This window comes from Tarenaya hassleriana, unplaced genomic scaffold (genome assembly GCF_000463585.1).
Source record: "Tarenaya hassleriana unplaced genomic scaffold, ASM46358v1 Cleome3, whole genome shotgun sequence".
In the NCBI taxonomy this organism is placed as follows: domain Eukaryota; kingdom Viridiplantae; phylum Streptophyta; class Magnoliopsida; order Brassicales; family Cleomaceae; genus Tarenaya; species Tarenaya hassleriana.
This window is the reverse complement of record NW_010966177.1, coordinates 1,032,535-1,045,367: the sequence shown is the minus strand read 5'-3', so window position 1 is coordinate 1,045,367 and position 12,833 is coordinate 1,032,535. Positions and strand designations below refer to the sequence as shown.

Sequence of the window (12,833 nt, the reverse complement as noted above, 5' to 3'; positions counted from 1 at the left end):
GCAGGACGTTTGACGTATTCAAAGTACGCAACTCCTCATGTTGGATTCCGTAGATATCTCAGGTCTAAGGATCCAATCATGGAACCGCCATATGAGATTCAAGTCATGACGCTAGTCCATGTGACAATCTCATGCGGGTCAATCCAGTATTCCGTTCTACAAACGAATACCTACAACGAATACCTATGATCGTGATCGTATCCAATACCTATGATCATCTATATGATCATCAATCACACATCATACTAGTCTTAGTATATCATTATTCCCACAACGATACATGACTAGGGAGTTTAATATTGTTCATAACAATACATGGATTTCATAACATATCAAGTATGCACAATACGTAATAAATCAAACACTCATCCATAAACTCATAGAGAGTGTCAATACGTCAAATGTATCTAAATAAAGCTCGCAAAACAGTACATCATAAAGCACTAAACCAACAATATGCCTTAGCCAATGTCGCAACACTATCACAATGTATTGCAATAGGCGTTACCGGTTTAGACCATAACGGTATTTCGAATACCAAATTCCTTAGTCATTCTGCTTCTTTCCCAACAGCCACTAAGGCGATAAATTCCGACGCCATGGTCGAATCCAAAATACAAGTTTGTTTCTTGGAAGCCCAAGAAATCGCCGCTCCACCTAAAAGGTAAAGCCATCCACTCACCGAGGCATAATCCTTTTCACTAGAGTTCCAACTCGCATCGGTATATCCTTCTAACACCGAAGGTTGACCCGTGTAGCGTAGACCATAATCAATTGTCTTTTTCAAGTACCGAAGTACTCTCCGTACATCATTCCAATGATGTACACTTGGATTACTCATGTATCTACTCAACTTTCCTACCGCGTATGCTATGTCGGGTCGAGTGCTAGTCATAGCATACATAAAACAACCAATGACACTAGCGTACTCAAGTTGAGCTACCGGTTCCCCATTATTAGGTGCAAACTTAGGGCTACAATCCATCGGAGTAGAAGTCGGAGGGCTTTCAAACATATCAAATCGTTTTAACACTTTCTCTACGTAATGTGATTGAGATAGTGTTATCGAATCTTGATCTCGTTTTATCCTAATTCCTAGGATAACGTCAGCCTCACCTAAGTCTTTCATCGAAAACTTCGATGACAAGAAGTTTTTGGTCTTCTTGCCTTGCTCTAATTCTGTACCGAATATGAGCATGTCATCCACGTATAAGCAAATGATAACTCCATGACCGTTATCATCAAACCTGCTATATACACACTTGTCTGATTGATTCAGACGAAATCCGTTAGCCAAAACGACCTCATCAAACTTTTGATGTCATTGTTTGGGTGCTTGTTTCAACCCATACAACGATTTGACTAACCTGCACACCTTGTGTGCTTGTCCCGATAGGATAAAGCCTTCTAATTGTTTCATATACACCTCCTCTTCTAGATCACCATTCAAGAATGTTGTTTTGACATCCATTTGGTGGATCATAAGATTGTTTATCGCTGCAAGCGCGATCAACAATTTTATCGTAGTTATTCTAGCTACCGGTGCGTACGTATAAAAGAAATCAATACCTTCTTTCTGTCTAAAGCCTTGAGCTACTAGACGAGCCTTGAACTTATCGATAGTTCCATCGACTCTCATCTTCTTTTTGAAGATCCACTTGCAACCAATCGGTTTACAACTTGGAGGAGGATCTACTAAGATCCAAGTGTTGTTGCTCATGATAGAGTTCATCTCATCATTTATCGCTTCTTTCCAGAATGTGACATCCTGGGATCTCATCGCTTCATCAAAAGTCCTAGGGTCTCCCTCGATATTGTAAACATAAACGAGTTGAGTCATGATCGACTCATTAATACCTTCTACTAGGTACATATGAAAGTCCGGACCAAAGATTTTTTCTTTCCTTATACGCTTACCTCTACGAGGTTCACGTTTTCCATCATCATGATCGACTACTCGATCACTTGAGCTCGGTACAGCTCGAGGTTGTCTTTCAACCGAAGAAAAGCGACTCTCATCGAATAATGCATCTCTCGACTCTATAACCGTATGAACGACTATATAGTCATTATGTTCTATAACATAAAACCTATAGGCCTTGCTATGAGAAGCATAACTTATAAAGATACACTCGATTCCTCGTTCACCCAATGTTTTTCGTTTGGGTTTCGGCACTTTAACTATTGCCCGACAACCCCAAATCCGAAAATAATTCAGATTTGGTTTTCACTTATACCATAGCTCATATGGGGTTATTTTATTCTTTTTGGAGGGAACTCGATTAAGAATGTAGCAAACCGTTAACATGGCTTCTCCCTAAAAACCCTCGCTTAATCCCGAGAAAGAAATCATGGAGTTTACCATTTTTTTCAACACCCTATTCTTTCTTTTCGCTACACCGTTTTGTTGCAGTGTATACGGAACGGTCGTCTTATGAATCACGCCTATTGATTCAAAGTATATTGGATCATAATACTCCCCTCCCCTATCGGTTCTAAGCTTCTTGAGCTTACCCCGAGTTGTGTTTCAACCTCGGTTTTGTACACCCTAAACATATCCAAAGTTTCATCTTTGGAATGCAACAAGTAAACGTAGCATAACTTAGTCGAATCCTCTATAAATGTAACTACGTATTTTTTATTTCCTAGAGACGGTGTACTATGGAAATCGCATAAATCGCTATGCACAGGTTCTAGAATATCCGAACTTCTTTCTACATTTGGAAATGATAACCTCATAATTTTTGTTTTCATTCAAGTAACGCAACGATGATCATTCTCCAATTCACATGGTGGAATAAGATCTAACTTAGACATTACATGCATCCGTTTAAAATGAACGTGACCTAATCTAGCATGCCACAAATCTGAAACATTGGAAGAGAGAACATACAAAGAAGTACTCGGTTTATTAATATTGCATGTGTGAACATCGAATTACATAGATAGCCTTGTCCGAAGATGTGACCTCAATTGCTCAAGGGTCATATCATCCTTCCTATGTTTCAAGGAACGTTTAACATCCTTCCAAGACGGGGGTAATTTGTCAACAATGAAGAAACCATAATAGTTTCATCCATTTTCAACTCATGTTGAGTAAAACTACTCAAGATCCTCTAGAGCTCATGAAATTGCTGCATAACTGGTCTTGAGTCCACAATCTTGTAAGCGTTAAACTCGCTTACAAGAAACCTCTTACTCGAGGCATCTTCGGACATGTATTTCTCTTCCAATTTGGACCACAATTCTTTTGCAGTCTCAATGTTTTGATAGACATCGAAAAGAGCATCAGACATACCGTTCAATATGTGTTCGCAACACACATAATTGTCATTGTCCCACTTGTTCTTCGTGCGCGCTTGAGTGAGCGTCTCCTCTTCGTTCTCCTCCGGTCGTGGAGTGCTGATCACATATGCCACTTGCAGTGTAGTAAAAAGAAATTTTATCTTCTTTTGCCACTGGCGGAAAGCCACGCCCTCGAATGTCTCAAGTTTGTGAAAATCTAGAGTAAGATCTCTCACCGAAGAACCATATCGACAATCGATTCCCCCTTTCCCGTGTATCCGAAATAAGGGATAACATTTTAGATTGTTTTATAAGATGAGTTTGGATACACGAGAATGAATACAAAAGAAAAAAGAATTGAAAAACAAAAATAATAGATGAACCCAGATATAATCTTCTAGGCGTGATTCTACTTTTCTAAAACGTTATTCCCTCCCCACCGAGCAAAGGAGAATCCCGAGAATACGTTTAGAGATATAAAGAAGATCAGCAAAACGATTGATTCCCTCGTCAAAAGTTGTCTGAAACAGAAAAACCTGCGAATGAGAATAAACAAGAAAAGTTGGAGAAGAGTTTGCAAAATTCTTCACAAAAATGACTCCCAAATCTCTCAAAAATCAATTAGATTTCGTCTCTATTGTGTTCAGACGTTTAGCAATGTTTTTAACACTCCAAAAATCAAAAATTGCAAAGACATCGGAAGTTTTTTCCGAACGGTCACGATTTTCCGTTCATTTTGAACAGCTCAGAAAAATAAGGTGGATCGCTCATTTTTCCGAGCGGTCGCTCATTTTCCCAATTTTGTTGCAGTCGCTCATTTTTTCCAGTTTTCTTCTTCAGAGAAAATGAGCTACCCGCTTATTTTCCCGATCGGTCGCAGCTCATTTTTTCCAGTTTTATTCATTAGGAAAAAACGAGCTACCTACAATATCTTTCGACTAATCCTTAACACTTAACCAATTCACAGCATGTCTTTTACAAGCATTTTACTTCTGCACTATACTTGTAATACACGTGAAATATGAATCTTTTGAGAGATTTTAAAATTCACCAATTTACTCTAAAATAACTAACAAAAATTCGGATTCATTATCTTTTGTGAATTGCCAATAATTTTAGAAGTTTGAATAATAAATTAGAACAATATAATAGTTAAGATACTAAATTGTCAAATTAATTGTTCAGATATTTATATGTCATATTTTAAAGAGTTTGGATACTTATATAAGATTTTTCAAAAGTCTTTCCATTTAACACCTATTAGTTTTCTGAATTTAAAAAAGAAAATCAAATTTACAAAACCTTAATTATCATTTTTTTTTTTAGTTTTTGGATTTCTTACCATCTTAAAATTAATTAACCACCCATAATCTCACGATTTAAAATAAAACCGCTTAACCGTACAAACCTCACCGAAACGTAACTTCATCCCGATGACGTGGCACTGGATTTCGAACAGCCTCTGTAATATTGAATAATGTATAAATATAAATTTATTAAACAGAGCCTTTTATGATTTTGCTTTTTGTTAACAATTTTTTTTTAAATCACAGAAGCATCATACTGGTGCAAAAAAAAAAAAAAAAATCAAAATCAAAATCCGACATCTCAAATCTTTGAACCAAATCCTTCGTCTACTTCTCCAATTTCTGCTTCAATGGAAGTTTGATTTGTTCAGGGACTGCATTAGGTGAGGGAGATGCTACGTTTGTGCTGTTTTTTCTTCTTTCCTTGTTTGGTTGCCGAGAAACCTGGGGAGAAAATGAAGGAAAATTTTGGAATCTGAGTAAACTATGTACTTAACCTGCTTTTTTCGTTGCATGGTTTGGTTGTCGGTAGATCGAAGTGGAGCGGCCATTTGATGTGATTTGCTTTTTGTACTCGACTACTTAACTCACAACCACACTACTGGAGAAATGAGATTTGGGGGTTTTCGAATTAGATTTGCTTCTTCCACGGAATGAGATTTGAGTTTGTTTGATCAGAGACGAGGAACAACATTTTTCCTATCTGTTTTGTTTTGGTTTACCTTTGATCGATTCAGGAATGCGGGAGATAGATGTTGATGGGTCAATTAGTGGGTAGATTTTGCAGATTTTGTAGAAAATTTCCCGCGATTGATCATTCACTTGGGGAGAAACAGTAGAACGCGCAGTGAAGCAGCATTGATTCTATGGAAACAGCATTGATTCTTGCATATAGATTGTTTTAACTATTTTTAGATACCTCCTTTTAAGTGTGATTAAATTGGAGTAATTGTTGAATCTTGACCATTGACAATGTTGATAGATATTTGGCTATCACTTATATCAGTTTTAATTCCTTTGTTTTTGTTTGAAGTTTCTCATGGACCCTGAAGTAGTCGATTCTGCTGTTGGGACTGCCCTTGCAAATGGCGGTCTAACCAATGAGGTTATCGCTGCCAGTGAAAAGGGAGATGTTTCCGATTTGTTAAATGGAACTACTGGTGAAGTCTTGGATGTTGCATCCGAAAACCCGAATGAAAACTCAGGAAGTTGTTCCAACTTTGTGATTAGCAAACACCCGAAGGAAGCATCCGTGGTTAGTAATGAGGACTGCCCAAATTGCTTTTTCGATAGACAAAACTCTCAGGACTAACACGAAAGCTTTTCCCTTTATGGTTAGGAAACACAAGTTGAAAATTCGAGTGATAAAAAGCATTCCAGAGAACATAAGGCTCAAGGTAAAATCAAGGGTGAGAAGTCCTCTGGTGGAATGAACGTGTCATCGGCCTCAGTTAAGAAGAACAATGAGAAAAGAGCAGATGCAAAGGTGGCTGGGTCAAATGGTTCTGCTGCTCCAAATGCTCATACAACAAAGTCTCTCAAGAGCAAATCCTTTAATGATAGACAGGCTCTTGCCACGAAGGTGATTGTCTCTTACCGTTGAATTGGCTGCTATGATCTTGTTCCTAGTTGTGTTATTTCTGGTTTTTATGATTTCTTCATTCTCGCATCAGCATGGAAAGCATGACGCGGTGCCAACTGAAGTCACCAGGTTAGGGAACCTTCTTTTCGTAAAATTGGTGTCTTTCGGTATGGTCTTTGAAGACTATAGCTTTCCCATAAGTTCATTGCTTAAAACCAAAATAATTACCACCGAGTTTTTGGTTTTATAACCTCAAGTATATCATTCTTTATTTCTACTCTTTGAAACAGATACTTCTTTTATCTCTTTGTTGCAGGGACAAGACCAAACTGAAGCCTCTGAAGAAGCAATCCCATGAAACATCTGAAGGCGATTCTGAGTCTTCCAAGTATCATTTCACCTTTCTTCGTGTTTCTATCCTCTTTTACGTGGGAATTTGTGAAGCTGTGGCCTTTATGCTTTGACCCTTTTTGTTTTTTTTTCCTATTTGACCCTTTTTATTAAAATAGTTTGAAACTTAATTCTCTTTAGAAGTCCGAAAGCAGAAGATGGCAAATCTCGCAGAGTTGGTGCCCTTCCAAATTATGGATTCAATTTCAGATGTGATCAACGGGCCGAGAAAAGAAGAGAGGTTTTTCCTCTGCTCCCCGTGTGTGTCCTCTACATACACATTTTAAACAACTTCCATATTTTGCCGTTCCGTGGTGCAGTTCTATTCCAAGCTTGAAGAAAAGATTCATGCAAAAGAATTGGAAAACAATGACATGCAAGCCAAGTCCAAGGTTGTGTTCTATGGCCTCTTGTCTGTCATGATGATTAGGAGCTCCATGCCCGATTCTCTGGTTAAAAATCCGTGGTTTCTTTGGCAGGAAACACAAGAAGCTGAGATTAAGATGTTAAGGAAGAGTTTGAACTTCAAAGCAACCCCCATGCCCAGCTTTTACCAAGAACCTCAGCCACCTAAAGTTGAGCTAAAGAAGGTATATCTGCAACCACTTCTCAATTGCCCCCTTGTTTTCATATCGGAGATATAAAAATTATGATTTCTCATGTAAGTTTTATTTACTCGTGAGAAGATACCGCCAACAAGACCTAAATCTCCAAAGCTAGGGCGAAAGAAGACTGAAGAAACCAATGATCAAACCCCTCGAATCGGTAGGCTGAGTTTAGATGAGAGAGTTTCCAAAGATAACTCGGCAGGTGTGAAGGAAATTCTTGCAGTTGACCCCAAGAAGCTATCATTTCGCAAGTCACTTCCGAGGTTGCCTTCTCAGAAGACGACGAGTCTTGTCAACCGGAGGAACGAGGGAAAAGCCGAACCAGCAAAAGCTAACGCAAACCCGATGAAAGCAATATCCAAAGAGAAGAAACCCGAGAAAGATGCAGATCCGGCCGACCCGTCTTGTCCCAATAACACTTCCGCTGTTCCATCATCTGACCAAGACCAAGCTCCAACAACAGATTCATCCAATGATCAAACTCCAATGGAAGAAGATAAAGCTGAGTCTCCTGTCGCATTGCAATCTGTTACAGTCGAGCATTGAACTCAGCGGGTACGGTTACTTTCCCTCGAAATCTCTGAACCTCAATTCTTGCATAAACTGAGGAGCTCATGAAAGAAGAAATCATATCGATCAAACTTGCGGGAAATGGAGAAGAAGAAACGAAAGAGAATCTGGGCATGAAGTTTGTGTGCAGGTGGTGCGTTTTATTCGTGCTTCGACAGATTGCGCTGCTTATTTATACATAAATATATGCTTTCATTGCATTTTTCGTAAGCATCAATGGTGTTGTGTTATGTTTGGTTGTAATGCTTAAATTATGTTGTCGTTTGATGAAGCATCTTTTTTTTTTTTAAATATCATTATGGTATTTTGTCATATTTCACTGGTCTACCTGTATTTAGGTAAAAATAGATTTGATATTGTTGGGTGATCTTCCTTAGGGGAAGTCTGGATATATCAAATTAGGGATCATTTCATATTTCGATTTATGATAGTTTTGAAAAAACTATATTGATTTGTTTTTTGATATTAGATTTAGTTTGATTGGATTTCTTTTCGAGTTTATGTCTGCTGATAATCACACGATATTTAGTTTGAATATCATTTATATATTATTTAAATCAAATCCGGTTAAAATTGATCAAATACATGCATATAGATCATTACCGTACAAATCCAAGAATACCCTGACACCTTGGACGGTAAAAAAATGTGTAAACGTCACGCAGCAAAAGATAGACTAAGAACGGATCCAAAACAATTGAAAGAGTAGCCGAATAGGCATATGAATTATTCACACACAAAACAGGAAGTGTATATGACTAACAAACAGTGAAAACAGGAGGCGACGACAAGCTAAAAAAGGAGATGACGACGGCGGCAAAGTGATCGACTTCAGCCTTTAGACAACGGCGATGCAAGTGAAAAAAGATGGCTCGATTCGGCGGGGCTTCAAGCCCGACACGGCCAGCCCGTGATCCATTAGGCCCGCAGCCGAAATCCCGATTTCTTATCGGACCTATAGTTTTTAACTTTTAAGGCCGAGCCCTTATTTTTTTTCGGGCGGACTCGGGGCAGGTCTCGGACCTCGAGTTTCATTTACATCACTACAAACAGTAATGGTGCAAGCACAGAGCAATTGCTTTGGTTTGATATTAGTCACTCGATAGGCTAAAGGCCGAAGGGTTCAAGCTCAGTTTTGGGTTTCAAGCAACTTAAGAAGCAATAGTACGAAGAGCCAATTATTGATCTAGGGTTTCGCTTGAAGCTTTAAATCATTGCACCCAACGCCTACACTGATAAGATTGCATTCTGAAATACAACCTTTGAGAGCTATTCGAGAGGCTCCACTCTCCCTTTCCCCAAACACACAACTTAGATAATTCTCAAGACATCCACCCAAAACCTAAAACGTAGCTATTTATAGTATTTACAGCAACAAGGGCTGACGTGGCGTTTAACCAACTAAACCCTGCAAAGCAAAATACACACATGCTGCTTCAATTGCCCTTCTGCTGCTTTTTAATCTGAAAATTACTCAACAAAACAGTGAACTCCACATCTTAATTTGAAAATTGTAAACGATAAGCTTAACATACCAATTTCTACAGTTTAGAATACGAAATACCAAGATTTATCTTCTTCAACTACAAATGTGCCGGATTTTCATCGATTGAAAACATAATACAACCACGTCTCTACTCATACAATCATTCGTTAAAATTTTGAATTGTGGTTTAAATCCACTCTTTCGGACGAGTTGTCCACTTCCATGACACTTCTGAAAATCACGTCCGAATACACACATTTGGACGAGTCGTAATCCCGGATGGGTGTCCCAAACGAATATATACGTTTGAATTTTGATCGAGTATACACCTCCCGGTTGACCGAGTACGTACTCCATCGGACTTCATACCCATCCCAGACGAATATATACATCCGCCCGAGCAAACGCAGACGTATATTCGTACTTCTACGAACGAGATATACGCTATCTGCCTGAGCGCACCTTTGTCCGGAACCTTTCTTCCCCAACTGCGGAAGCGGATTATCCTTTGTCCGGTACAAGATTCTATTGCCGAAACGAGTCAACAATATTCCATTAAATATAACATTGTAGTCAAAATATTATCTTTGATGATTTCCCGAATTATGATTTCAAACTTTTGGGTATATTCCTGATAACTTAGTTTCTGATAGATTTTTAGGATAAATGTCGAATGGATCTATGTTTGGTGTGGATAAAGAGAGAGTTTAATGACATAATAGGTATTTCAAATTACAAATAAAGACATTTTTGTCTAAAATTTATACAAAAGTATAGTTTGTAAACCTAAAAAACAACATATCACATTGGCATTTGGATTCATTTAAAAGTTTAAGATTTAATTTCAGTTTTTAGAAATAATTTAAAAATCCATGATTTATTTTCATTATTTTTAAAAAGTTTAGGATTTGATATAAACGCTAGAAAGATTTCATATATTTTGAGAATTTTAAAATTTGTGTATTTATTTGAGATTTCTTACAAATTCCTGTAATAATGTGTTATTTCTCCTTATATATTTATCTCGTTTCCACTTATTTTTTTTGACAATTTTATTCAAGGTACAACGACAAATTCTAATTATTTTTCCCTTTGTAAGGGCCATGTCAATGTTACGTAGATCGCCAGCTTCGCATTTTGTTAGCTATGTTCCCATTGACCCTAATTTACAATTTTAATATGCAACACCAACAACATTCCCCAAAAGAAAAAAAGCTTTTAGATCTAAAATACTATAGAGCTTTTTATATAGAATTAATGTAGTTTTCTATTCATTATTACAATCTTAGATTACTGAAATGACTTATATTGTATGAAGATTTTAACACCGAGGTGCTATTGGAATTACCCTTGTTAATTTAACCGATAAAATAGGAGGAAAACGTATATTCCATCCCAAATTTAGACCTAAAATTTGGAGAGGGCGTATAATCTAAATCATACAATGATTTTCAACCCTAAGATTAGTGTAGTGTAGGTCTTAATCCATAACATCCAGTTAAAAAAAAAGAGATGCTATAGTAATTTCCAGAAAAAAATGATTAGATAATAGTTATATAATTATATAATTTGGACAGTGAAATGGAATGTGTATAATTTTGGGTTTACCAATTGTTTCACAAAAAAAACGTTGTCCATGTCTGAGTTTTTGTAAAATAACAAATAACAAAAAAAAGTGTACAACAATAATTATTAATGAAGAAAATGGATAAATATCTCTTTTGACAGGGTTTTTTTCTCCTGACTAATAGCTTCAAAAAACAGCAATTAGAAATACCAACTGCTGATCACCTGTCTGATTTGGACATCCCAACAAAACCCTAAACCCCCAAAAACAAGTTTTTAGGGCTGCAAACCTGACGAAAAGACTTGCAACAAAGCCAGCAGGTAAAATATCAAAAGAGGATATGATGAATCTAGTGTTCAAGGAGGCTTCAAAATTCCCAATGGCTACATAACCTATTAAACTCAAAAGAGGGCAAAGTTCACAACTTCGAGAGGAATCGAGAATGTATCTCTTCCACAATCGGAAATACAAAGGAGAAACGAAGATATATATATATATATAACAGAGACTGAATAGATCATGTACAAATACATAGTGACAAACAGATAAGACCAAGCAAAATGAATGAATCAGTAAGGGTTGTTGTAGTAGTACCCGGTTGGTTGTGATCCAATTCCATAGACCGGTGGCATTCCATAAGGCATGACGGCAGGGACTGGACCCGTGCTGATCTTGGCCAGACTAGTCTGACCTCTCATTCCATCGAGCTGGTATTGATTCCATAGTTGTTGCTCCTGCACCAACAAGCGCTGCTTTTTCTCCATTTCCGCCATTTGCACATATGAAGGCGGTGGGATGACAAGAGAAGCTGCGAACGGGTCTTCGTTGACTTTCTGGATGGTTCCATCGGGGGCAGGGAGTGCCAATACTTGATTGTTGGTTTTGCCTGGTAAGGGTAGAGCCACGCTGCTAGTGCTGCCACCGGTCAGTTGTGTGGTGCTCATGTGTTGCCTAACCATTCCTTGATCATACATTCCATTCAGCAACAATGGGTCAAAGCCACCACCCAATGCAGCTTTCTGTTTCTCCAGATTACTAGCGGTTTCAACCAGGGCTAGCTCCCAATCCGCCTTCCCAGGTTCAGCTGCGGGGTTCTGCCAAGCCGAAGTCATATTATTGTCTCCATGTGAATTGAAAGCTTCCCATTTACCATCACTGCCCGGTGGACCCCCAAAGAGGGCCAGCGCCAACTCGTTTCCTTGGTCATCAGCGGAAATGTTGTCATCCCTCAAGTTAACTAAATCATCCGTGACTTGTGGTTTTTGAGGTTCAGGCTCTGGAACAGGTGGTGGCGGAGTGTAATCCTCTGGAGGAGGAAGGGCTTTGATCTCGTTCATATCAGGCACTGGCTCCTCCTCTTGAGGAGGTGGAGGAGGAGCTTCTATTTCCTTCCTCTCCGGACTCTTGAGCCTCTTAGCTCTATCTCTCACAAACTCTTCTAATGTCTCCAATAACTTGCCTGTAATCCTCTGAACTTCCGGGTACTCAGATGATCTCGCCACACCCGCGTCCTTGCACCAATTATAAAACAGAATGAGCTCATCAATTTGTTTCGCTGAACTGGCATAAGCATCGAATGCCTTGACAGAATCTGTGTACTCCATATCGAAAAATTTATCAAGCAAAACAGCCAAAACCTCACAGATATCAGCATATAGCCTAAAACTCTCCCTCACAACCGGATACAGTGCAATCAAGATCATTCTGCTGTTCTTCGCTAAACCTGTAGGTCTACATGACAAGAAACGATCAAGCAGCCTTTGCAAGTGACCCATCTTTCCAAAAATCCTCTCCGGCATCATTTCCCTCAGAGGTGTAGCCGACGCTTTCTTCTCATCTCTCCCTCCGCCCATCTCACTCATATCTCCATAAGACCGAGTTCTCCTAGGCACACCATAACTGCTACCACCATATCCATTATCACCCCTAAAGTCCCCAGACTCATAATCATAAGATCTGGGAGGTGGCGACCTGAAATCATCCCTACCCCGATCAAATCTATCATCCCCATTACTATGGCGGCTACTACTAACCCCCC

At 38.7% G+C, this 12,833-nt stretch overlaps 2 protein-coding genes across 3 annotated transcripts in view; one reads left to right on the top strand and one right to left on the bottom strand.

Annotated features, from left to right (window-relative positions):
* Nucleotides 1-4,829: 4,829 nt before the first annotated feature.
* LOC104818621 (protein WVD2-like 5) lies at nucleotides 4,830-8,155 on the top strand. Of its 2 annotated transcripts, none has more exons than XM_010548265.2 (9): nucleotides 4,830-4,975; nucleotides 5,626-5,847; nucleotides 5,932-6,174; nucleotides 6,266-6,303; nucleotides 6,491-6,562; nucleotides 6,709-6,805; nucleotides 6,885-6,956; nucleotides 7,044-7,154; nucleotides 7,251-8,155. In XM_010548265.2, the coding sequence occupies exons 2-9, from the start codon at nucleotides 5,632-5,634 to the stop codon at nucleotides 7,716-7,718; spliced, it is 1,317 nt and encodes a 438-aa protein (XP_010546567.1). In that variant the 5' UTR covers nucleotides 4,830-4,975; nucleotides 5,626-5,631; the 3' UTR covers nucleotides 7,719-8,155. The 2 variants fall into 2 exon arrangements, with proteins under 2 accessions (XP_010546567.1, XP_010546566.1); XM_010548264.2 differs by having other exon boundaries at nucleotides 6,706-6,805.
* A 2,749-nt stretch (nucleotides 8,156-10,904) lies between these two features.
* The window catches only part of LOC104818620 (putative clathrin assembly protein At2g25430), a 3,616-nt gene continuing 1,687 nt past the window's right edge, over nucleotides 10,905-12,833 (bottom strand). Inside the window, 1 exon segment of the mRNA XM_010548263.2 lies at nucleotides 10,905-12,826. Coding sequence (XP_010546565.1) covers nucleotides 11,365-12,826 — 1,462 coding nt within the window. The 3' untranslated portion in view covers nucleotides 10,905-11,364.

Bases quoted from the DNA above. Each gene is read 5' to 3' on its own strand.
- LOC104818621 (XM_010548264.2), top strand. From the start codon at position 5,632: ATGGACCCTGAAGTAGTCGATTCTGCTGTTGGGACTGCCCTTGCAAAT. The intron at 5,848-5,931 runs GTTAGTAATGAG...CTTTATGGTTAG, and splicing joins ACCCGAAGGAAGCATCCGTG to GAAACACAAGTTGAAAATTC. The intron at 6,304-6,490 runs GTTAGGGAACCT...TCTTTGTTGCAG, and splicing joins GTGCCAACTGAAGTCACCAG to GGACAAGACCAAACTGAAGC.